Raw genomic sequence first — 27,588 nt, forward strand, 5'->3', positions numbered from 1 at the left:
TCTGGAAGTAATGAGGGTTTTGCAACTGTTGAAGTAAGAACCAAGTCCATGCCTAAATGAGGAAAAGTTATTTTAGTAATATGAACAATCTTAATCTTTATCAAATATTTGTGCTGAACATCAGTAAGGTAAACAGGATGGGATGTGAGTTTTGGCTGGTGTCACTTTATGAATCTTTTATTAGTTCATCCCAGGCCACATGATTTTGCTTTTTAAAACCCTTGAAATCTGGTGTAATTAAAACTCAGATAAATTTTTATTGCACTCAGTTTTAATAAAAATGTGGTCAGAATATTTTAATATTTTTTATCTTACCACACTTTTCTCTTTACATATACACACATATATTCTAAGAAAGGATTGAAAGAGAATGAGCTTTGTTACACACAGCAAGATTTTGACAGAGAAACCAACATTCTGTGTGTGAGAACACATGTTTGATGAGCAATAAGTATCACAGAATCACAGAATTGTTGAATTTGGGCATCAGCTCTTGAGACCCTCTAGGCCACTCCCCTGCTTAGGGGGGTGCTTGGGGCTGTATCCAGACAACTTTGGAGCATCTCCAGGCTTGGAATCCCAACAGCCATGGTGGACAAAGCAGCTTTTCCCTGGGAAGCATTTCCCACTGTGTTTGCAATGCCATGCTTTAGTATACAGGGATTAGTGTACAGGTTTAAAAAATAACATATATAGGTATATATCTTTCATCTGAGAAGAATATTTTGCAGTTCACCATCATTCTGGGGAGACACTGGAAATACTTGCAGGAGATCTTTCCCAGAAGAGTTCAAATATAGCTTCAGGAATACTAGTTAAAACCTTTACTGGTAAAAAGACAATTTTACCCAGAGAAGTTCATTTCTGATACATGCCCATATAGAGACTTTATTAGTGTCTAAAAAATTTTTCCTAACAACTATTCATTTACCATTTCACATTCTGTTAAAAAAAAAAAAAAAAAAAAAGCTAGTTAGGAAAGAACATTTTAATTTTGTGGTAAATCAGAATGACTGTAAAGATTTGTTTTATTCCAAGTCACAGTATGAAAGGAAAGCTGGGTAAAGCAAGTGTTATTTAACACTAAATAATTTCATTTCCATGACTTCATCAGACTTACATATCAGCTATTCAGAAAATAGTCCCAAAGAGAGTCTTTAATTTAAACTGTCTGATGTTCTTTTGGCAGTTGTAGTGAAACCAAGAGATTTGTTCTCCAGAAAATTTGGACATAGTTTCAGTTCAGAGAAAAGGGGGGAGGTGGATTGGTAGTTTGGGGTTTTTTTAAGGTGGACTTTACTGCAATTTACTCAGTTACTGTCAAACAAACTGTATTTTTTCTGGAAATTATTATAAGTAACTATCATACTTCCTTCAAAAAGCCTAGTACATTTTAAAAGCAGGAAAGGTTCTCTGTTTACAAAAGCTAACACCCAGTGAAAATAATAAATACTATGTCTCTGTCCAAAAGGATTTTTTATTCACACAATTCAGTGGAATAAAACATGTTAGAAATTATTTCCCAAAAGTAAATCCTTTGCTTCAAGCCATACCTCAGATATTTTCTCAGAAAGGGCATAATGGAAATGTGAATAAATAAATGTTGGTTCAACTTAGCATAATAAAACTCTCTTTGACTGGCTGGAGACAGAAACACTTTCAAATAAGTCTTCACAAGCTGCTTCAGGAAATTCGTTCTAGAAATGGTGTTTACTGAAAGAAAAATGCTACTAAGAAAGGCACTGTCCCTTGTTTAAAGTTTCTTCCAAAGTTAATTGTTCTTTTCACTGTCACTAGGTCTGGAAAAGGTGCCAAAAGACCTTCCCCCAGACACAACCCTGTTGGACTTACAGAACAACAAAATCACTGAAATTAAAGAAGGAGATTTCAAGAACCTGAAGAATCTTCATGTAAGTCTAAAAATGAACTGGTATTTACCAACAAAAATGGAGAGAAAATGTGACTTTGGCCTGGCAATGCATTTTTTATTGAAAACCAATTAAATAATTTGTGATCTTCCTCCACCAACCCAGCCTATTTATTTCTATCCCCATTTCTCTCCTGCAAGCTTTCTTGCCAAACGACAGAAGTTTCTCAGCTCTTTTCAGCTCCTCATGCCTGTCTCCTGTCCATTCAGTCCCTTGATCTCCCATCATAGCTCCTCTCACATATTTATTTATGTTCTCGGTCTCTTTGGCACAGTTACTTGGTAATTTCCATCTCAGCCCTGCCACCTCACTCCCTTCTTACTGTACTCTTTCCCCTCCTACCTCTGAGCTCACAGAGATTTCTGTGTGCCACGTTTGTCAGCAGACATTCTGCACTAATATTAATTCAAGAATCTTTCCAAATTACTCTTCTGCCCCCTGGACTATGATGAAATTATGTTTTTGCAATAACCTTCTCCCTGCAAAGCTCCATCCTCATCCTTTACCTGCCAGTCTCTTCTAACACTTCTGTCTGGTTTCCTCTTTGCTGAAATATTTTCCTTCCTGCTTTCTGTGACTGTTTTTTTTTTTTTTTCTGGTTCACCTCTTCTTTTCCAAGTTTCCATAAGACAGCTACCTTCCTCTCTGTTTCTATTTTTTTTTTCTCTAAGGTCCTCCTCCCTGTCTATAGTTTTTATCAACATTTTTAAATACACACCTCATACTTCTGCCTGAATTTTGTTGAAATATTTTTCCTTACAGAGCAGAAAAGGGCTATTTTCTCTCTTTGAAAGTAATATCCTAATTCAGGCATAAGCCTGAAAACATTACTTTCTAGGCTTTCAAAAACTCATTTTATTCTGTGTATTCCTCCATTTGATCCTTTATTATTATAAACAATATCTTATTTGGCTTTTCTTGCCTGGCTCTTTACAGCCTATTTTAATTCTATTCTATTCTATTCTATTCTATTCTATTCTATTCTATTCTATTCTATTCTATTCTATTCTATTCTATTCTATTCTATTCTATTCTATTCTAATTCCATTTCTTTCACAAACAAGAAGTCAACTCCCAATATTTTATCCCTAACTGGTGCCAATATCATCACTCAAAGAATCACTGTTTAAAACAAGAATCTACATTCAGCCACTCATATTTGGAAAAAAAAAACCTATAAAATTTTACCTCTTTTAATTTCTTCCAAAGTTCATCTTAAATATTTGTTCAAATGCAACATCCAGAAGATAATTGTAAAAATTATGAATGCCAGGCTGTCCATAGTGAAGGGATCTGCATGAGTGAATCATGATGAGGTTCATGTAATCTAATTTTAGCATAGGTGTCTATAGTTGATCTAGTTCCACAGATAACCTCTAAAGACAACAAAACATATTTTTCCACATCACATTTCAGCAGTCTAGCTTTAAGAATGAGATAATTTTTTCCCCAGATTTTTTTTTTTCAGTTCCCTTCTTTGGCTACAGGACAGATTTGACACTGTAATTCCTGCCCGTTTGCTTTGGTTTTCTTCCACCTTGGAAAGAAGTCCTGTGTTTTCAGTGAAGTTTATCTGTGAGGTGCTAAAAGAGACAAAATTCTTATCAGTGAAATTAATCTTTTGGCAGTCCTTCTTCATGACACTGTATTAAATGAGTCAGAGCATGGCATTGCAGATGAAAATCACTGCTCCCAGTGACTTCTACCCACTTGGCATTTGGTCCAGGTTTCAATTGCACATCCTGCTGTGAGCTATGCTGTTGTGAACTTATTTTATGTCATTGAAGTTAACTCTAAGGGGTTTTCTTTATTTAGTTTTTTTTCAGTTTTCCTGTTTTCTTTTTCTTTTTTTTTACAACAAATACAATTTAATAGTGAATTAAACATGTAACTCCTAGGGAAGAAATTATTTGTTTGACTTACTCACAAAAGTACCCAGGAGATGCTTAAGGACCACTGGAAATCATGCATTAGCAAAAATTTTAACATGTAACCTTCAAAACTGCAATTTTCCTGGATTTACTCAAGAACAAATAATGATTCTCTCAAGGTCCCCTTCCAACCCAAACCATTCTATGATTCTATGATCTCCTCCCCAAAAAATAATTAAGTCATGCAGTATATTTATGTAACTAGGCACCATCTTTGCTCTCAGCAGGAATATTTCTGTGTAATATCTGGGAACGATTCCCATTCCCCAACTTTCAATTAAATATTTTTCAGAGGGAGTATTGTTTTCAGAAAGTAAAACTTAAAAGCATTGTTGCTGACAGAGCTCTATTATCTCATTTATTTTAAAGATATATGAGTGTGTGAGGCACATATAAAAAATGCATGTGCTTTTTAATCTTATTTCCAGAGAATTATGGCTTGGGTTAATGCCACAGTTGACAGTGTGATGTTCAAAAATTTCTTATACTTTACTAAACTTTCTTTTACTCTACTAAAACAAGAAGATTTACTAAAATTTCTGTGACAAAATCTAAAATTGGAAATTGGACTTAACTGCTTGCATGAATGATCATTTAAAGGAAAAATTCCTTAAACCCCAATTTTCACAAATAGCTCTTGAAAAAAATGAGCAGCTTATAGAGTTTTTTACTTTAAAATAATCCATTAAAATACCTTCCTAATACTGACAGATGTCACCAACCACAAGTGAATCAGTTTTAGAAGTGATTTTCATGAACAAGTTGGATTGAACCTAAGGTTTGGCTGGTTCTAAAATCCAGAATAAGTATCAAGAAAATAAAGGTTTTACTCCTAACTTGTTCATGGCTTCTCTTTCAGTACAAATGTAACTGCTTATGCGACACATCACTGTGTAGTGACACAGCATGGAGGTGAAAGAGAACTTAGAACCTACCAAAATATTTTTAGTATTGAAAATTTTCCTGAGTAGATTTCCCAAGTACAGCTAAAATTTGCAGCTGCGGAAATATGTCAAGCAATTAGAAGAGGGCACAGCTAAAGGAATATTTACCTGCAAATAATAGATTTCTGCCAAGAAACATCACAGTCAACAGTTATAGTGCACTTGGTATTTTCATAGCTTTAAATTATCCAGGAAAAAGGGGCTAAACTATTAATGTTGTACTATTAAAACTCAGTGAGACTTCACTCTATTTGAAAATGAAAGATTGTTTGTTTGTGTGGTTTTGGCTTTGTTTTTTTAGCACAGGGATTGAGAAAACAGAGGAAAATGTGGAGACTTTTTAACGGGCTGAGGACTGAGTTTCACATTTTCAGAAAACTGTCTGATATTATTATATAAAAAAAGCTGCTTATGACTTAGACCTGTGGCAAAAAAGTCAGACAGGAAATCCATTGGAAAAGCCAGGAAAAAAAGTCTCTATTTCTATGAAACAGTAAGAATTTTCCAGGCAGACTGACATTTCTGGAGGGAGTTCAGTACTTTGACCCCATGGACACAATAAAGAATCCAAAATACTGCATGAGCAAGCGCTCATGCAGAGTAAAGGAGGAGCCTGCACAAACAGCACATGGGGTTGCAGGCTGTGTGGCAAAGCCAAAGCAAACCAGAAGAATGCCTGCACCTGGAAAAAGAGGTGAAAGAAACTGCTCTGTGTTAGATCACTATAAGAACAGCACAAACAGCAGAATAGTGACAGCATGCTTCTCCAACAAGAATTTTTCAATTGGCAGAGTGCTAGTGTAGTGAAAGAAGATGAGTGCACTATTGGCCTGAAATCAAATGGAACATTACCTAATTGAAGCTAGCAGAACTGTTCAAAGCCATGGCTGTGCATACAAAAATGCTAAACTAAACTTTGTTTAAACTGAAGGAAAAGATCTAAGAGATAAAAGATTTAAACTTGGAACTTAAAGTTATGACCACACTAAATGTGCAGGCAGAGAAACTGAAACTCTTTTAGTAATAACAGCAAGTGGAAAATTAATGTATGGCACTGGAAAATTTAATGCCATCCTTTTTTTAAAACAAACAAAGAAACAAACAAACAAACAAAATAAAAATCTAAAAATACCCAAACAAAACAAATCAAACCTAAAGAAAAGTCTAAGATCTTTCAGAGATACAGAAAACCCCTGAGATCAAAAGAGTCAATTAAATAATCCATTCTTCTGATGACTCATTACATTTTCAGTTCCCTTTTCCCAGGCATTAAAAGAAGTTAACGCCTTGTCTCTGTAAATCACAGAAAGAAGAATCAGTCATCACCATCCTACTGTGGAAAAACAAAGACAGATATCTCTGCCCAGCTTCTACCTCTGAACCCAGTTCCTATTATCATGAGTGGCATGACTGAGGTGCAGCTTTAGGTTCCTAAAAACTATTCAGAGAGGGGAACAAAAAGTTAATCTTTCTGAAATACAGCACTCCCTTAGAGAATTTTCACTTCCTCATATTCACCTTTGCATTATGCTTAAGAAACAGTGGGATTTTCCACAGAAACAAGTATAAAACAGACCACATGAACAGAAAACATTTTTCTTGTACAATGGGTAAAGATTTCTTCATGTGACGAAAAAAACCAGGACCAAATATTTGAGGTCCTTAAAATTCTGGAGAGAGCCAGCATTCTAGGCTAATAAAAAAAGGAAATGTTTATGGAATATAACAATTAAAAAATCAGATCAATTGTAATAAATTAAATGAATGATTAAAATTTCTTGCCACAGTAGACAAGGACAGGGTTGAATGAGAAAGGAAAATGCAGAACCACCTGTTTCCTCATCATCTGTGCAAGTCATGTTGCGTGAGAGGTACCAGTGAGAGCTCAAAGGCCAGGCAAACTAGGTCTGCAGCAGGCTCCTTTGTTTGGTGAGATTATTCAACAATGTCCTGTGCACATGATTAAAGTGTTTTCCACAGGCTTCTGTTGTTTGTACTGACAGGCTGCTTCTCCAGTGCCTTGACATCTCCTTCCTTCACAATTCATTCATCTCTATTGCTTCCATCTCATCCTTTTTTCCCTTGCTTACCTTAGCTATGTCCTCTTGATCCTAGCTTTGGATGATTAGAGAAAAATAACAACTGCATTTCTGTGAAGTTCTGGTTTTTGGGGGTTTTGTTTGTTTGTTTGTTTGTTTGTTTTGTTCTTGGGTTGTTTGGTTTTTTGGTTTTTCCATAAATGTACATACGTCCTTAATAATTTTGAAGAAAGTCTTCCCTCTATGTTCAGGTTATAAGTATGACTTAACTTAAAATGTAAGGTAAACAAAAGGGATGAATTTTATTATTATTTTTATTGGGATGCCTGGCTCCTGAGGTTAAAGTTCTTAAGATATAACTGTTCCTAGCAGAACTGTAATAAAAAACAGGTAATAATGTAATACATAACCCAGGAAATTAAAGAAATTCCATTGGGTCAGGAATTGACTTTTCAGTTTAAACCCTGAAGGATGCATGCATCAGTAAAGAATTGATGTTAGATAAGAGTTCCATCCCCAGCTGGCAAAACAGGTGTATCACTATGTAATATGGCTGATGAAAGTTTGCTGGTAATTTTCCATTTTAATTCTGGTTTTGGCAAGGGTCTCACTTCTAACTATACTAAATTAAGATGAATGGGGATTGAAACGCCTCAGAACAATCTCCTGAGTTTCTCATATAATGAAATTACACCAGAAAATTTAATTCCTCACCCCTAGACAGGGCAAAAATTGGAAGTTTTAGTAACCACAACAAGAAGAACCCTATGCTAATTCCAGCCTGCCTGCCACATGCTGCCTCTGCAGGTTGTCGGGCTGTATTTTGACAAAGGCCTGCCAACAAGGATTCCAAAATTTTCCTGAATTGTGAATCCTCCTTTTTGTGTTGGGAATAAATATTTGATGTAGAAACCAGGTCAGAGGGAGCTAAATGGCCAGACTCCCACTGACTTCAACGTAGCCAGGGTCTATTCCTGTCATACAGTGGTTTTTATTTTTCTCCTGACTACAGAAATACCAGAGGTGTTTCACTAAAAGGGAAACTCATCTTTGGAGCAAAGCTTAATTTTTTTTTTCCTCTCTGAATGCCGCTTAAACTGCTGGTCATGATAAGGTGGTGCAATATTACAACTGAGTCAATGTTTACTGTGCATTTTACATGCTATATTATGACAAAGGAAAAAAGCTTTATCTCAGGTAAATGAGGATGGAAGTTGAGTTTTCTCTTATCCATGGGAAATTGCTATGAAACATCTAAGCCTAACAAACTGATGTATCAGTACTTGATGTATTTTTGCCTCTTTCTTTCTTTCTTTCTTTCTTTCTTTCTTTCTTTCTTTCTTTCTTTCTTTCTTTCTTTCTTTCTTTCTTTCTTTCTTTCTTTCTTTCTTTCTTTCTTTCTTTCTTTCTTTCTTTCTTTCTTTCTTTCTTTCTTTCTTTCTTTCTTTCTTTCTTTCTTTCTTCTTCCATATATTTTTGTATCCATACCAGGTCATGCTGAAAGATGTGCATTTGTTTTCTCAGTCACTTTTATTGTCAATTCATGATATGCTTCAATTTTTTTGGACAGGGGAAGTTAGGATTAAGGGAATATATTTATTCTAAATGAAATATCCTTTTTCCTCCATTAGAAGTGAAAGTGTAGAAGAGGGTAGATTTTCAAATAAGGGCATCAGTTTATGTGACTTTTGTTCTAGGATGTCTTTTCTGCCAAATTATCTCACACCAGCAGCATCGCAAGTGGTATCTGTAACCAAGGGCTCCAGCATTCTTGAGCACTTTCAGGATGACCCTTATTTTTGTCTCCAAGTGCTTCTTGCCCTGTACAAAATTTTCATGTCCTTTAACACACTGAATGTAATGTCCCATCGTGCCATCTGGGCTTTATTCTGGATAGCTGGTCCTGTGACCTGTTTTTGCCTCAGATCCATTCCTCTGTAACACTGCCTGCAGATGTTTTCCCTAGGTTTTTGTCCCCTAGTTCCTGTTTTCATTGACCTCTAAATCCCCTGAGTTTTTAATTTTATTTTATTTTGGTTTTGTTTAGCTTTTGTTACATGCAAACCATACGGGACACATTCTGAGGAAAGTAAACAGCCTTGCTGCAAGGCTAATAACTTAGTTCTTTAAGTAAGGGATATAATAGAGGCATTGTGAAGTGGGAAAGGAATCCAGGGCTATGGCTTGCCAGGTGCTATACTGGTGTGTTATCCTCATCATTTGTTGTTGCTCTGGGAGACAGCAAAATGTCTTTTACAAACTGTGATGTGTGGGTTTATTTTTCCTTCTTTACAGCTGCACAACAATGGAAAAATAATGCAGGTTTAAAATACTGGCAGCAGGGACTTGCAGAGAGGGCTCTAAGTGGGAAATATTATTCTGGTACAGAAAAAGTTCTAAATTCTGGCTTGTGATACTTTCCCACCTTATGCCACCAAACACATGTTCCCACTGTGAAATTAGTGGCTTTATACATATCTTTGATAGAATACCATCATTTCTAAGTGAGAGACTCCTTGAGTGTTTGAATAATAAAAAAATCTGTTTCCCCAAGATAACATTAACATATTCATGAGAAAGCATTGGAAAAGCATAATTCTAGGTACCTAGATAACTTCTGGGTTTGGTCAGGGATATCAGTTCCACTCTGAAGAGATATAACAATCCGCTACTCAGAGAATATTTACAGTGCCTAGCTGAATGTATTCAACTTGGTGTCCATCAAGAAATATTTGACACCAAGTCATTACCTGTGATACCTGTTGCCCAATTTATTTTTTTTTTTTTAATTTAAAAGATAACATAGTTAAAAGAAATGCAAAAAAGGCAGTCTTTTAGCTGAAACAAATGTTTAATCAGTAAAAAACAAGATACAGGATAAAAATTTCAAATATTCATAACATGAGCCCAAACTCATTGAGTGTTGACTTAGAAATCTATGAAAAAAATACATGGTGAAATTAATAAAAAAAAGACCAATGTAATTAGCAGTAGTACATTTGAATATTGAAATAAAAGCAATGTAATACACTAATCTGCATAATTCCAACTGTACCACCTTTAAATAACTGGATTGCCATGTCCTAATACTCTACAGGTAGCTGAATTTCACTATGGGCAGAAGCTACATCTATATCACAATTCTGGCAATCATGAATCAGAAAACCACTCCCAATGTGCATCCATGTGTTCTCATGTCTTATTTTATCATACAGGCCCAAATAAAAGGGAGTTGGTGCCAGGGCCTCCACTGACCAACATATTTATTTTGGGATGGGCTTACTGTTAGGGAAAAGCTCTGCTGAACTGTGGGCAACCTCTTCTCCCTCCTCTTGCATGTGAGTTATTTCTAGCTAGCACACCAAATTGAAACCAGCTCTGTTGAGCTTTAAGTGCACTCAGTGAAACCATGTCCAGGACACACTGCTGGCTTTGCCGAGGGTGATCTGCAAGAGGAGTCCATCAGGGGAAAAACACATCACCATTTTCATCTTTCACTCCTCTTTCCAGTTTCCATGATGGAGAGCTGCTCTCACAGAGGCTGATAGTCTTGCCACTGTTTTAATACTTAACTGATCATGGAATGTCAGACACTCCATTTTCCTCCAAGAAACAGACTAAAGTGTAATTCTGAAAATATTGAAAATATGAAAACACTCTGAAGTTCACTATAGTATTTACAACAATTTTTGTCTTCTGTTTCTAAAACTAGCACAGTGGAGGTGGTGAAAAAGATGCCCTATTAATGAATATAAGTAGATATTATATCAATACTTAAATGGCACATTCTACATAATCCACTGCAAAAAACATGCAGCGCTGTAAATCTGATAAGTAGATAGCAAACAGATGGCATGATAAGAATCATTCAAGTGTCTATTATATCTGAAATAATCTCCATTACTGTGTTATGTCATGACAGTAACGAGACCCTCTCCCTTTTTGTGTCATGGTTAAATCTATGAGATTTAGAAGTAATGTAAAATTTCAGAGGCATGCAGAGAACACCTGTTACAGATAAGAGTGCTTTCATGAAGGTCTTTCTCTGCTGACTGTATAGAGAGATAATCTTAGAGTTACCCTGAGTCTAGATATCACAGTTGTGAGAACTGGATTAGGCACTGACAAGTAAGACAAAGTACGTGTGGTCCATGATTCCCAACAGCAGGGCCTGGAGCTTGATGCTTCAGATTGTTCCCCTTCCATACAAAATTCTTCATACCAAAAAGATAGCTTATATCTCTGAAAAAAAAAAAAAGGTTGTTATTTGACCAAAATCTAGTAAGTGCTGTTTTATAAGAATAAGAGGAATGAGGTGAAGTTATGCATATTTTTATTAAGCTGGGCTGTGCCTTCACTCTATTGAGTAATAGAATTTTCTGTTCAGGAGACACAGGTTAGAAGGGTTGTGTGGTGATGGATAAGGTATAACAGTATCCTTAGGATAAACAAAACCAGAAAAAAAACCCAAATAAAAATTGTATTTTTTGTGACTGTCCTGTTCTTCACAGCTTTCAAATGGAATGATTGTACTTTTTCTTAAACATAAATTATGGATGCTAACAGAAGCTGCATTGCGGTCCCAGCAATGAAGTAACACTTGCATTTGTTCTATAGGACTTATGTTTCACTGTTTCAGAAGTTTATAATCTTTTTTTTAGTACTGCATTATATTTACTTCAGCTCACCAAATTTGCCATCAGAAGACCTCAAAAGGCAATAGAGAATAATAATAATAGTAATACTAATAATAATAATATAATAATAATTTTAAAATGTTTCACCACAAAAATAACTTCCCTTGTGGTCATCTGAGATCTCCTTGATTATTACTCCACAGGCATTGATCCTTGTCAACAACAAAATCAGCAAAATAAGCCCATTAGCTTTTGCTCCTCTGAAGAAACTGGAAAGACTTTACCTGTCCAAGAACAACCTGAAGGAACTCCCAGAAAACATGCCGAAGTCTCTCCAGGAGATACGGGCTCATGAGAATGAGATCTCCAAGTTGAGGAAAGCCGTCTTTAATGGACTGAATCAAGTGATTGTCTTAGGTATGAGCATGAGAAATTTTAACAAACACAACTGAGTGGTTTTTTAAGATGCTATTTGTAGTTTGATCAGTGATTATAGTAGAAAGGCAACAAGTGCCCCAATAAATTGTGCCTCCAAATTAGCTTTTACCTGAAGAATATAAGTGCCTACACCGCAGCCCAGCTCACAACCATGTTTTGTTGGCAGAGCTCGGCACCAATCCAATCAAGAGCTCAGGCATTGAGAACGGAGCTTTCCAGGGCATGAAGAGGCTCTCCTACATCCGTATCGCAGACACCAACATCACAAGCATCCCAAAGGGTAAGAAATTCCATTGGTATTTCAGGAAATTGCACAGGTATAACGTGATAACTTCTACTCAGTTGGGAAAAAAATATTATGAAAGCTTCTTAAGTCTGTCCTTAAAGTATGTGGTTTTAAACCAGATTACTTTTATTAGTTTAGAAAATTTTGGCATTTGGTTACAAGAAGCTTCATGAGAGGTGCACTGTGAAACGTCATTTTATGTTATTTTGCTTTTGTTGTCTCATAGCTGAAATATAAAATGGAAGAATGTTTTCAGCCTCCAAGCCTGGTTATTGAGCCTGATTAACATTACACAACTGTAAACTCATGTAGAATTAGCTGAACTTGTACAAGCATAAAATCTACCCTCCACAAGTCTGTGGGTTTGAAGCCAAAAATAATGTCCCTATAACAAAACAGAAATCTTTGCTATTTTTCAAAGTCCTTAATTGCAAATTCCTAGAAAATAAGAACAATTTCATTGTAATTTATTAAAAACAAAACAAACAAACAGGAATTATTCTAATACAGATGAAATGATATTCAATTTATTCATACTTCAGCCAACAGATTGTTTGGAAATGGCTGAAAACTTTTTGAGAGATAATACAGATTTTTTTTTTTCTTCCCATATTTCCTATTCTGGATGTTCTTTTGAGAGACCTCAGTTAGGTAAAATGTGTTTCCTCTTTTGTTTTCCCTGATAAGCAGAGTTTGTAAATTAGTATGCACCCTAACTAAAATGACCTTAAAATTATTTTACCTCATACTTACAGCTGCATTTTCTACTGCTGTGTCTTGTTAAATATCTAGATGACACATGTTTGCACATTTATGTATATGGATAGTCTGGCTAAAATGAGAGATCTTTATAGGTCCCATTTACATAATTATGAAGGGTAGAATTAATAAATGAGAAGAATTTAATTGTGCAAGAGTTAACTGTTTTATGACAGTTAAGTGTTTAATGACACTAGGGTTGTGAAAACTCTTTATTTCATTTAGTGAACAGTTCATTGCCAAGTTTAGAAATATTATTTTGTCAACCGTGAAAGAACCTTGTTATGGTACATTTTTTTTTTAAATATAAGAATCCAGTTTAATCAAAATTAATTTGATGGTGTTCTCTCTTTCAGGCCTTCCTCCATCCCTTACTGAGCTTCACCTTGATGGCAACAAAATCAGCAAAATTGATGCTGAAAGTCTCTCTGGACTCACTAACTTGGCAAAGTAAGAATTAATTTCTTCTTTTCATCTAAAATATTAGTTGAAATTGTAATGACCACACACACAATTATAAAGCATAAATCTGTCCTTCATGAATACTAGAATCATTGAAATAATCATAACTTAGCAGGAAAGGCTTCTAAGGATTTGTGTGGTGATTGAAGAGAAAAACACTTCTTTTTATTCTCCTGACAAAATTTTTCATCTGTTTTCAATTATGAGTGCTATATGCCCAGGATAACTGTTTATTTGATTTACAAAAAACAAAAAGAAAAGAGAACAAAACGCACACACACAAAAAAAAAAGCTGAACAAAAACCCAGAACAAAACAAAACAAAAACCCCCAAAAAATCCAAACAAACAAGAACAATTAGACTTTTTAAATTATATCATGCTTCTTTCATTTCATGTCCATCTTTGGTTTATGCAGTTTTCTTGGAACACAGCAATGCTCATGCAGTTTGCCTGGAAAATGAGGAAAAAAGTACATGGGAACCAAAACTTCTTTCAACAGTGGTTCCTTTGTTTCTCAAGAAGGGCAAGTCTGCAATGAGTCCAGGAACATGATTAAGAAAAAAATTAATAAAATTTAATTGAAAAATTGTTACTGTCAGAGTGACTTTACTCTGCTAATCTGTGGTTATGTTGATGAATAAGTTTCTCTAAGTGTAGGAAAATAAAAAGGGAAATTCCCAAAAATCCCTTATACAGAGTGATTTGTGAATTCATTCACATCAAAAAACATGTAGCAGAACAAAATGGTCCTTTACTACAAGTAATTTTTATAATTTAATATTCAAAAAATTACTATGAAAATGGTTTTTAAAAAGACTGATAATCGGACTTCTAACCAGATTACTGCATTAGTGGATTTTCATCATTCTGCTTGCCATAATGAGGGTAGAAAATAGAAATCAGAGAGAGATTACTGAGTGAGGGGTGTTTAGTTTACAACTATTTATAGTTGCTTGAACAGTAGTTCAATGCAATGAAGTATATAGTAACCTAGTGCTTATTTTGAATCTGAAAATTCCGAGATATAAGTTTAGAACTGCTTTCCAGATCTTATAAGTTAAGACATTTCATCTTATGTTTTATGTTAATATTTCATCACAGACTCAAAAAGAAATCTGTCCTAGATTTTAATGAAAAAATAAAAATATTATAAATATGGACTACAGGACTATGGAACAGTTATAGTTTGTTACAGAGGCTTAGAATAGATTATAAGATTCTTCAGAGAAATTATGAAGAAAACTTCCAAAACCAAAACCAGATGAAAACTACTCAGGTAGAGAGTATTTACATTACTGGAGATGGGGGTGGTGGGGCGTGTGAGCTGTCCTGCAGATGACACAGTTTTTCTGTTTTTCTCATTCACACTTGGAAAACACCACAGGCAGCATCACATGGGCAACACTGTTGGAAGTCTGCCTTCAGGCATAAAGTTTTAAACAGCAGGTGCCAGTGGAGTCCTAAAAATATCTAAGCTTGGGCTGCTCCTATTGCGGCTGTACTGTACAGCACAACAAGATACTCTGCTGACCTGGACGTGGAAATGTGGAGCTGCTCAGAGCAGGCTCCAGGTTTTAAAGCACTCTCTGCCCTGTGCTTAAGCAGGCATCCTAAGCATAGTCAGAGATGCTCTTTTGCAAAGGTGAGAGGTAAGGAAGAGCATGAACAAGGAGCACCTTGCACAAAACAGACAGATGGGGAAAGGAGGGAGCTATGGAAGAGCTCTAGCCCACCATAAAGAACCCCAGCTTTTTTTTTAATATGACAAAGTTTTCAGAGATATTAGAACAAGGTCAGACAATCCTGTTCAAGCCTACTCAAGCTTGACAGTCTAATAGCTGCCCTAAAGCACAAATAAACTTTGAGAAACAGGTTATTTTTCTGGCTGTGTTAAGGAATTTTAAACTGTAAAACAAGATCTTGGTGTATGTCAGTTCATTCTCTTTTGAGTTTTCTTGCATTCTAGTAGATGCACAATATTTGTCATTTTTGGTTTTTTTACTTGTAAAATATTCCTAAGTCTTTTAAAAGCCTTCATTGAGTGATTCAGTGAAAAACCAATAATCTTCTGAAAGTAAATCCAAAAAAGACTTTGCTGATTACATGCAGGAATGAGTTCCAAGAAAACATTCACATTACACATCCTTACACATTATGTGTTGATATTACCAACATCTATATTGTAATGAAACTTACTGAAATGGTCTAGCTTCAAACAGTGGAAATTGAACCAAACAAAGGGAGTTTTTGATTAGACATTAGGAAAAATTTCTTTACTGAAAGGGAGGTCAGGCACTTCAACAGGCTACCCAGGGAAGTGATAGAATCAGCTTCCCTGGAAGTGTTCAAAAGGCACATGGATGTGGCTCCTGGGGACCTGGCTTAGTGGTGAATGTGGTGGGACTGCATTAACGTTTGGACTTGCTGGTCTCAGAGGTCTTTTCCAACCCTAATGATTCTATGATTCTAAACCCATAACGATAATAACAGTGCTGAGCATCATGAAGTTTTTTTCAAAAACATAGCGGAAATGATTCAGCGGGGATGTTGGAGAAAAAAGGTGAAAAATTATTTGAGAGTTTCTTCAATTTTGAGATATATTTATGATGATGGTCTTCAATGATTTAGAACACTTGGATAAGATTTACTGAAACGCTGGGAAAATGTTACTTATTCACTAATGAGAAAGGAAGTAATATATCAAATGTATGAAGCAAGAATGATTTGTGAAATTCTTCCTTTCTTTTCCTATGGGAAGGGCAATGGAGACCATATTCTTTCCAAATCACCCTCTGTTTTATACAATAATATTGACTTACTTCATCTGCAAGCATAGCCCCAAGTGACTGAGAGTTTTTGTAAGACATTTAGAGGAGATGTAATTGCATATAATTTCATTCCTTCTGGGATTTGGGTCCACTTCACTACAGACTCCCATAATTTCATTCTTTCCCTAAAAGACTGTGCAAAGGGACTATTTTTCTTCAATAGACTAATATGAAAGTCAGAACTGGTTTTCTTGGTACTGGTCTCCCAGGTTTGACACATCTGCTTGTCGACCCGCGTATGTAGAGAGCACATATTTAGATATGTGTCAAACAAGAATTTATAGCCCTCTGAAAAAACATGGAGGTTTTTTTTTCCAATCTTTTCAAAGGCATTAACTATGAGTACCCATCACTGAAGTCCATTGTAAGCATTCTGTAGAACTTCAGAGAGAATTGCTATGTAGGATTCAATTCCCCAAGCTATGCTAAATCTTGGTATACCCTATTCAAAAGAAAGTTCATTCTAATAAATTTTAATGAAAATTCTTCATTATCAAATTCTAGCTAGGAGAACTGTGAATTGGTTTCTGAGCGAAGTAAATTCATGTTATGTAAGTGGGAGCGCACATTAAACTCTCCATTGTCAGTTAATAGTTTGAAAGCATTACCATATCCAAATTAGTGGGATAAGACTATTTGCATTATATGTAATACTAATTAATACTAGGAAACTTCTCATCCATAAAGATCAAGCAAGAATTTTCAGTCCTGTGATTTTGTTCTAGTTTCAGGCCCTGACTTCTGAAACTGCTACTAGCTACAAGAATTACAGGCTATTAGATAACTGTGAAGAAGGCTTCCTTTAAAAGTACTCCCCCATAGCAAATTATTTTAACATGAGGTCTCTTACTACCTGTATTAAATTCTCTTATCAATTAAGCTGTTAAGAAGTCTCAGAGAATTTTCCCCCTCAATATTAAATTTTTTTTCAAACTTTTTCAGACTGGGTCTCAGTTTCAACAGCATTTCTTCAGTTGAGAATGGCTCTCTTAACAATGTACCTCACCTGAGGGAGCTCCACTTGAACAACAATGAACTTGTCAGAGTACCCAGTGGACTGGGTGATCACAAATACATACAGGTAAAGTTTATCATACTGTATCAGAGAGCAATAGATGAAAGATTCCTAATGGTATTTGTGTGTTTATTCAGTCTTGAACAGAAATGTGCACAGGATTTTTAACTTGATGCAAGTTTCATAAGCACTTGAATTATGAAGGAAATGTTGAATACAACAAGAAGACTCTTATTGCAATTTTTTGGTGAAAATGGTTATGGAGGTGTATAGATCTGGAGGTGTACATTCGTTGTGTCTGTATGTCTGAAAGACCACAAAAAATATGGTGTTATTTTTGAACTTAGGTTTCCTCTTTACTCAAAAAATAATTTCTAAGACAATTTCTTCTGTTGTTTTTTTTTTTTCATTTCTACTGAGTGACGTTTTGCAACCTTTCCCAATAACCTTTCTTTTGTTATCTCACAAAACAGTGCCATCAGGAGGACAAACAGACAAAATAGGCATTTCACATCACCAGAATTTCTGAGGTCGTTTTGACCAGATATCTAGAAATATTGCCTCTTGGAAGCAATTAAAATCTGTCTTCACCCAGACTAAGATTTTACAGGAAAGAAAGCTCTCAAAGAATGAAGACTCCTAAATGTAAATTGCCCCCTTCTTGTTGCTTGGAAAAATGCTCCAGAAGTGATGAATCTGGAGCTGAATAATATTCATCAGCTACTTTAAATTGTCATTAGTGTTACTTTGGCTCTGAGTCCTGTATAGTTGCACTCATGAGAATGAAAATATTAGAGCTGGAGAGAAACCAATTGGCATCAAATATGGTCTCTGTATGATGTCGTTATTGAGCACGACACAACACAAAGTACCACGACTCCAACAGAAGGGTGCAAGAGAGATTTATTATAGCAACATGTTGATTTTATACTTTTTCAAGATATTTACATTCACTTAGCATTCATATTCACTGCCCATTGGTTATAGGAAAGAAACAGTTTTCAGTGGGTGACCAAGGAGCCATGTCATTCTGTGAGCCAGATAGAGTCCGTGTCTTTTAACTTTCTCTCCTTCATCACGTCGCCATGGGGACAACCTTGGTGTCTTTCTCAGGAGAGATATGGGGCTTTCCTTTATCTTCAGGAAGCCTTTGCTGGCTCACAAGAACAGCACAGAATGTCTTCCCTACAGTATACAGCGCATGCTCCAGAGCCACAGTGCTGTATTCATAACTTCACATCTTTGGCTCCTCTTTTGGTCACAGATCCACCAGCTGACAGCAACATTATTGTGATGGTGCTCACAGGGGTCCCAGGATGAGGGAAGAGACGAGAGTGTTGACTCCATGTTTCAGAAGGCTTGATTTATTATTTTACGATATATAATATATTAAAACTATACTAAAAGAAGAGAAGAAAGAATTATACAGAAGGCTAGCTAAGAATAGAAAAGGAATGATAACAAAGGCTTGTGACTGACCAAGGCAGTCTGGACAGCTGGACTTTGATTGGCCATTAATTAGAAACAACCAACATGGACCAATCAAAGATCTACCTGTTGCATTCCACAGCAGCAGATAATTATTGTTTACATCTTGTTCCTGAGGCCTCGCAGCTTCTCAGGAGAAAAAATCCAAAGGAATGGATTTTTCATAAAACATGTCTGTGACACATTATTAGATTCCTTGCACAGTTTGTGCACTTTCTGTAGAAATTATGTCAATTGGGTACATGCTAGGTATTTCAAAAGGTAAACAGAGTCAAGGATTTGTTTGGAAAGAAGACATATTTGCATAATGTTGCCAAAATGCATATGAAGCATTTAATATGAAATATTTTCTCTTATTTGCCATGATAGCTCAATTTCTCACTTCAGCACTTGTATGCTTTTCAGGTGGTCTACCTTCATAACAACAAAATTGCTTCCATTGGCATCAACGACTTCTGCCCCCTTGGCTACAACACCAAGAAGGCCAGCTACTCCGGCGTGAGCCTCTTCAGCAACCCCGTGCAGTACTGGGAGATCCAGCCCTCTGCCTTCCGGTGTATCCACGAGCGCTCCGCAGTACAGATTGGGAATTACAAATAGATCTCTAGGGATGGGGGTCGGTTGTGTGCCAGCTAAAGTGTCTGTCCTCATAGGCCTGTTCAAAAAACCGTTGCTAACAATTAACGCCAAATGCCAGAAACTTCACTTTTAAGTGGAGATGATCCATTGATGTGGAATTAATGAGACATAACAGATGTACAAGAGCGAGCATACCACCAATCAGAATTGCCCACTGTGCTTTAAACTGACTTATTTCAGCCTTCTTTTCCAGCATGCTTTCTGTGGCATTTTTCAGTTTGCTGAATGCTGCAGGTTTTCAGATTCCACTGTATATGAAATTCGGAGTAAATATTTGTCAAGTTATGATTTATTAAAAAAAAAAAAGACAGTGATTGAGGTTATTTTTATAGCCACACACAGAGAAAAATAGCAGAGGGGAAAAAAGACTCTCAAATCATCTTGAGACTTGAGAAGGTAAGAGTTACCTCCTTTAAATTTATTTCAAGCCCTGGAGGTTTAAAAATATCCACTATAAGATAATTCTGAATGTATCTATTTAGCAGAGGCAAATAAAGTTGTTGCTAATGTCATTATTTTTGAAAAAAATAAATAAATTTGTATTTTACACATAGTTCTTTAAAGTTTGCCATTCTTCTAGAGCAATGCTATTCAGAATTAGCCTAACATCGTCCTAATGAATAAAATATTGAGTAGTCTGCAGTAAAAAACTTGTAACCTATATCTGGAGCTCGATGACTAAATTTCTCTAGAGCAAATCCTTCTTACCTTAGTCACAAGAGCAGTTTTTATGACTGTACTGCCTTGCAGAGTATGGTATAAGGGTTTAGTAATTGTTATCAGTCCATGTATTTATCTAAAAAAACCCCATAGCAGTTCACTTTTCACTTGTTCTTCATTGTACATTTATCAACATCCTTTACTGGTTTTGGTTTTTAAAAAATGGAATTAATTGTGAAGTAGAGATATGCAGGCTCCTCTGTCCAACAAATTTGTGGAATTTTAACTATAGAAGCAAAACCATAAGTATAGGAATATATGAAGTGAAATAACTGCTATTGTGGACATTGTTGAGACATCATTTGTAGATGCATCTATTTAGAGTGATTTGGAGCCCTCTGTAAATTGGGATTCTTCAACCCATACCAGCGGGTAGCAAGCACATCAAAGGTAGGCTGTACATATCTACTGTCAATCTTCAAAGCTAAACATATACTCAATAAAAACATCACCTGAAAAAAATCTTCTGCAGACTCTTAATACTCCAAAGTCAATCTCTCTAATTTGTAAAACTTATATGTCATTTATATTAAAGAATAATGTAATACAGGCAAACTCCAAAGTGTTTGTCTTTCTTCTTTTGTTTTGATAGAACAACATACGTGTGTCAGAACTTTAAATAAGTCTTGAAAATTGAACATCTTTGGCATAGTGATAGCTAAAGCAAGAATAAGTTATGTGAAATTCTTTTGCCTCAAGGAATTTTTTCATGCCTGACTTTCATAGGTATTTTTTCAGGAGCAAACAAATATAGTCTTTTTATAGCTGTCATTTATTCAGTAGTAAATGATTGGAAACAATATGACTCACTATAACCACTACACAGCAAAAAGCATGTTTGCACTCATCTGAGCTATCTTCTTCATATAGTAGCCAATGATTTCTCTGCTTCTATCTGTTTTCCTTCTGGATTTCACATTTTAGAGAGTTATTTTTAAATAAAACAAACAGTATATGATATCTTTCTGTCACAGGAGGGAAAACACTGCAGCAAATCATCAGTTATGGGTTTTTTCCTTTTGGTTCTTGGTTGGATGTTGACTATTGTGCAGAGACTTCATGAAGAAAACTAAGTACTGGCATTTCAAGAGAGGACAAAGGCACTGTCTTAGCCTGAAAAACTCCACAGAGTTTGTAAGTACATGGTTACAGAAAGATATTCACACAAAAAATAACAACAATTACATAAAGCATCATGTAAACATATGCACAAACTCTCCATTTCTCCATCCATAGTTTTAACATCTCACATACTAAGGCTTTTCTTTCAAATTAGAACAAACTTCAACAAGTCCAGAAGAAAATATCTGAGTCTGCTCCTCCTCTGTAATACCCCACCAAGCTTGCTGCTCTCTGTGAAAGTGTAAGTTATTTCCCATAAAATACATTCCCTTCTAACAACCAAAGGCTGCAAAGATAGCAGGACTTCCCTGATTTCCAGTCTTTCTCAATAAAACAAAACAAGCAAATCCTGTAACAAGAGACCTAAGCAAGATAATGAAAAATTTGAAAGGTAAGCACACTGTAAGTTTTCCATAAGTTGTGCAGCCACACCAGTAATATTTGACTGATGGGATTCTATCCATGCACAGCATCTGCAGAGACTTCAAAGCAGTGGGAAGCCCAATACTTTCAAAACTGCTCTTCATATAAATAAAGAACAGATGGTTCTTCCGCTTAAAAACAAAACAAGGAAAGAAAAAAAAAAGAAAAAAAAAAAAGAAAAAGAACAAACACAAACAATCTATAAACAATTGGGTGGAAAGAAATAAGAGAACTAAAACAGAAAAATTTTGGGCCTTGCAGTGCATCCTCAACTTCTTTGTAAAATATGAAGACAGTAAATGGTCACAACTGTTGGACTCAAACACATAAAGAATAACTAATACTTTGTTTCCTGGTGCAGCCTAAAGCAAACCTTACTGCCAACAAGGGTCTGGCCATCTTTTAGTCTTGTTTCTCCTACAGTGCACCAGGTTATGGACAGTTGTCATATACTCAATTGCTGATGTATAAATGGCATTAAATCTAATTTCATTTCCAGGAAAGGACCAGCTCTTAAATCCTTGGCATCAGTGTGCTGCTCTCATTTCCAAGACTGTACATTTTTTCAATTGCCTCCACAAGCTGTTTCTAAAATCATCTAAGCACAAGGTTTGGTAACAGATCTTTGGCAAATAATTTGGTTTTGGGGGCCTTTTTTTTGAGGGGGGGGGCAGGGGGTGGGGAGGAGATTGGTTGGGGTTTTTTGTTTTGTTTTTTGGGGTTTTTTTGAGCTGCTAGTGAACCTCTCTTATAATCGATTTCTGCCTATGTTAGCTGGTTTTGAAAACTGAGAACATTTTCTACCTCACACTCACTCATGTGTAAAAAATAGGAAAAAGCTGAAAAATTGTGTTTGTTCAAAGCAAGCATTAACTTAATGTATTTCTAGTATAATATGCAAAACAATTAAAAAAGATTACAAGCTTTCTGATTCCATCACTACTCTGAAGTGCCATCTAGTGTCACAGAGGGACAGTAACAAAGGTACTGTTAACTAGAGAAAACCAAAAGGAAAAGGTTTATGAAGCTTTATGAGAAGAGGGTACTTAAATTCACATACTCTGTTGTTTTGGTTTTCTCTTTTTATCAAGTCAGAGATGCAGAGCTGTGAAATCAATAGTCTTTTTGTACACCCACAAATACACTTGCTTTGAACAACGATGTGTTTTTGCTCATTCTTTCTGTATGCACACATTGCTCTGAAGTCAGTTTTGCTTCAGAGACTTGCCTACATCTGTGTTTTCTGTTGTTTTTTTTTTTTTTTTCTGAAGAGTTGCCCTAATTTAGCTGAAAATAGTTCATTCAAGAAAAAGGAAGATAAATTAAAGAGTCATGTTAGTGACAATTTGCAGAGCACTGAGGAGAAATATGGGCTATGAGATAGAGGTTCAATATTAATTGCCTCATCTTCAAAATGAAATTATGAAATTCAAAATAGTTGATAATTTTTAGCATAAAACTTTATCTTAAAAATGCTCCAGCAGCTCCATCTGCAAAAGAACAAAGTTTTTGTGGATGTCCTGAAGAGGCGCAAAAACTGTTGAGCTGTTTGGATTACACTCAACACAAACACTCAAACAGCTAGACTCATCAATGGCTGCATTTTAAGTGACACAAACCAGCCTTTGGCCTCCTGCCCTGCTTCCTGCTCTGGAAGTTCAGGGCTGTTACTGTGCCATGAGAGGATCAGTCTGCACACAGGCACTACTGAAGGCTGCTTACCCTGCCTGTTAAACACCACTCTTTCCTTTCTGAGATTTAAAGAAGTGGTTTCTTCATAACTGCTTTGTCAGGCAGTTCTCTTTCTCAGTGTGTACATTATGCTGCTTGAAAGCTTTGGAGATTACCTCTATGTGGGTGTCTTAAGTCAGCAGACCAGAAGAATGTTAATGCTCTGTTACTGCCTGCTGGAATTGAACTTAAATCTGCAGGAGAAAGAATGGGGAAAAAAAACTATGAGAAATTTTATTGTCCTAATTATATATTTATTTACATATTTCACACCTCTTTTTAGACTACAGCAGAAAACGAATAACAAAATTATAACAGTGTGATGAGAAGCAGTGATGGTTGTGTTTCTATATCCACAAGTATTTCTGCAGCATGAAACACAGTTAAGAAGCTTTTGAAAAGCAGCATTAATTGTAGGCCTTGCATCTGCAAACACTTAGCCACACAAATAGCTCTAATAGTTTCACTCAGAGGAGGTGAAAAAATACAGATGGGCATCAATTTTGAAGGTAAACAGAAAAAAAAAAAGTCATCTCTTTAAATATAAAAGGCTGTTTTAAAACAAAAAAATCCAGAACTGTCTAAAACACCTCAAATGAGAAATTTTTCATGCCAGGAAGTATTCCAGGTACTTCCTTTGGCTCACTCCCAGAAGGAGAGAATACTTGAAAATTATTATGATTTCTAGTCATAAATGGCATGATATTTTGTTTAGATGCACAAATATTAATTCATAGATGGGATGATGTTGTTCCTAGCTTTTTACAGAATGGACAGTGGAATATGTACTGCTTTATTCTGGATATTCCCTGGATGAAAAGATAGAATTTACCCTCAGAAATTTCACTGATGATACAAAACTGGGAGGGAGGGCTGTTGGCTGATCTGCTGAAGGCTGTGCCTCAGTGGGACCTTGATAGATTGGAGAATGGGCAGAGAGAAACCAGTGAGGCTCAACAAGGGCAAATTGAGGGTCCTGGACATGGAGAGGAACAGCTCCAAGTGCCAGCACAGGCTGGGGCTGACCTGCTGGAGAACAGCTCTGCAAGGACGGGCCTGGAGCCCTGGTGGGTGACAAGGTGACCAGGAGCCAGCAGCGCCCTTGCAGCCAGGAGGGTCAGGGATGTCCTGGGCTGCGCTGGCAAGAGTGTGGCCAGCAGGCCGAGGGGGATGATCCTGCCCCTCTGCTCAGCCCTGGTGAGGCCACTCCTGGTGCTGTGTCCAGCTCTGGGCTCCTCAGGACAAGAGAGAAAGGGAGCTACTGGAGAGGGTCTGCAAAGGTGATTGAGGGACTGGAGAATCCCTCTTATAAGGAGAAACTGGGAGTGCTGGGCCTGTTTAGTCTGGAGAGGAGAGACTGGGAGGGGATCTCACCAACACCTGTAAATATCTCAAAGGTGGGTGCCAGGGGAATGGTGCTAGACTATTTTCAGTGGTGCCCAGTGACAGGGAGAGGAACAGTGGCAATAAATTAAATGACCAGAAGCTTCATCTCAACATTAGGAAAAACTTGTTTACACTGAGGGTGGCAGAGCACTGGAACTGGTGTCCAGTGAGGTTGTGGGGTCTCCCTCTCTAGACACATTCACAACCTACCTAGACAAGTTCCCGTTCAACCCGTTCTAAGTTGCCCTGGCAACTCTCAAGGTCCCTTCCAATTGTGATTCTGTACAAACGATTACAATTTACAAAACTTTCTATATTCATATTTAACATGAAATCGAGCAAAATTTTTCACACTCTTTATGTTATTGTCTAACCAGCATTACAATATATATTTTGTGGTAAATCTAACTTACACCTTTTATTCATTTTTAACTAGTGTATTAAAGCATATATTATATTTGAATAAAAAAGTTTTAAGAATTTTGTTGCTATTTTTGAAATTACAAGTTTATGCACGTTACATTATTGCTTCCAGATGAAGATTTTAATTGAGATTAATTAGGCTAGTCCTGCTCTACAGAGTAATTTTTGAAAGTGTTCAAATCCCTAAAGTCATGGAAAATAGGGACCATGTGTCTGCTACTAAGCACATGTTAGAAAGTCCTTTTAGCAGGAAAAACTCAGAACCAATTAAAGCTAATCATGTAGGATTCTGATGCTGGATCCTTTAATCTTTTAATTTCAAGGTATTGAATCTTTGCAGGAATCAAAAGCTTGTAAAGAATAAACCAAATTCCAGAGTGCAGAAAAAAAAGAAATTTCAAGATGCATAAAATAATCTCAACATGAAAGAAAAATTCTAACTACTGCTTGCCTATGCTAGAAACTCTAGACAATTGAAATGCTTCAAAAGCATTTCATATTCCCTTCTGAGAATAAACCTTCAGAGGTTTTCCCATACACATCATTCTAACATGGAAGAAAAACATGGATACATAACAATGAATTCTTGAAACAAAGCACTGACTTTGAAGTGTTGGCTAACAGAGAGAGATTGAGAGATCCCAAACCTCGAGTGACTTCATATTCCATCATGCCATCAAGAAAACGAAGCAAAAAGATTAGCCTTTTGGCTATATTTAAGATTTCTATCCTTTATTGCTAATTTTCAACACCAAATTCTTTAAAGACATGCCAATCTTTTATATACACGGGAGCCTCTGCATGTGTAGATTACAGACAGATAGAGAAGACTGTGTGAATTTCCCTTTAGCAGTTAGAAATAATTGGATTGTTATGGGAAAACTTAAATATATTAGCTCTTTACTGCTGTCAAAGGACTAAATGAAGTGGCAATATTCCCTTTGAACTGCCTTGTTAGAATTCTGACACACAGGATTGTCACATTTCCTACATCTCAGACAGTGAGAATGGTTTCACACTATGAAAAAAAAATGCACAAGGATTTTAGATTATTCTGCAGAACTGGGAAAGAAATAGCATTAATATGAATTGAAGAAGACATTTACCAAAGCTCTGTCCTACAGAGAAGGAAGCTGAGGATGCCTCCAGCCCAGGTCCACCCTCTCTTGCCTTTCAAGTGAGTCAGTTGAGATAAAAGAGCTTTCTACCCCTTGGTGACCTCATGGACAGCTTCTGGGCTGGTCTGAGAGCAGGTGGTACCTGAACACACGTGGACCTCATGAGCACCAAAGCAATCCCAGCATTGGTACAGACTGGGTGATGAATGGTCTGAGACCATCCTGCAGAGAAGGATTTTGGGGTACTGGTGGATGAATAATTTGGTATGAACCAGCAGTGTGCACTTGTGGCCCAGAAAGCAAAACATAACCTGGGCAGCATCAAAAGCAGCATGGCCATCAGGGAATCCAGGGAGCTGATCCTGCTCCTCTTCTCCACGTTCCTGAGGAACCCACCTGCAGTTATGCATAAAGTGCTGGGGTCCTCAGCACAGGAAAGAGCTGATGCAGTGGGACTAGAGAAGAGCCACAAGAAGAGTCAGAGGGTTGGGCACCTCTCCTGCAAAGGAACTCTGAGAGAGCTGGAACTGTTCTGGGGAAAGAAAAGACTAAGGAGAGACATTATTGTAGCCTTTCACTAAATAAAGAAAGCTTATAAGAAAGAGGCTTTTTACCACAGCCTGTAGTGAGAGAATATAAGTTGCAATGGTTTTAAGTTGAAAGATGGTAGAATTAGGTTGGACATGAGGAAGATTTTCCTTAAATTAAGGCTGGTGAGACACTGGAACAGGTTGCTCAGAGAAGCTGTGGCTGTCTTGTCATTGGCACCGTTCAAGGCCAGGTGGGATTGGATTTTGGGCAAGCTGGCCTCATGGAAGGTGTTGCTTATTACAGGGAGGTTGGACTACATGATCTCTAAAGGTCCCTTCTAAACCAAACCATTCTGTGATTCCAAATGCAGTATCAGGGCCCTGAGTACACCAGTGGGCTCTTGCTGCCATGACCATCTCTTCTGCAGCCTCTGTCCACCTAGACTTCCACCACTCATTGTCCAAGAGCTGCATTTAAGCTCAATTCCTTGTCTTTTCCCTGAGCTTACAGCTGGGTTTCAGCAGGAGGAGAAGGCAAGCTGGGAGCCAGCACTCACACAAGGCAGAGAGCAGCCTCAGGACTGAGGTAGCAGTGCCACAGCACCCCACGAAGCACAGCAAAGCTGTTTGGGTGGCTGTAACAGATGTCCCCTGAGAGGGCAGGCTCAAGGTTGAGCTCAGATTGCCAGTCAATGATATAATGCCAGGTACAAAACTAGGAACAGCATTCCCAGAGCAGA

General features: G+C 36.8%; 1 protein-coding gene across 1 annotated transcript in view; it reads left to right on the forward strand.

Annotated features, from left to right (window-relative positions):
* DCN (decorin) overlaps positions 1–20,670 on the forward strand; it is a 38,574-nt gene extending 17,904 nt beyond the window's left edge. Inside the window, exons 3-8 of the mRNA XM_058022354.1 lie at positions 1,798–1,910; positions 11,683–11,896; positions 12,084–12,197; positions 13,319–13,412; positions 17,196–17,334; positions 19,162–20,670. Of these exons, the coding sequence (XP_057878337.1) occupies positions 1,798–1,910; positions 11,683–11,896; positions 12,084–12,197; positions 13,319–13,412; positions 17,196–17,334; positions 19,162–19,356 (869 nt within the window). The 3' untranslated portion in view covers positions 19,357–20,670. The remainder of the gene's footprint in view (positions 1–1,797; positions 1,911–11,682; positions 11,897–12,083; positions 12,198–13,318; positions 13,413–17,195; positions 17,335–19,161) is intronic.
* Positions 20,671–27,588: the final 6,918 nt, after the last annotated feature.

Source organism: Melospiza georgiana, chromosome 4 (assembly GCF_028018845.1).
Source record: "Melospiza georgiana isolate bMelGeo1 chromosome 4, bMelGeo1.pri, whole genome shotgun sequence".
Taxonomy (NCBI): Eukaryota; Metazoa; Chordata; class Aves; order Passeriformes; family Passerellidae; genus Melospiza; species Melospiza georgiana.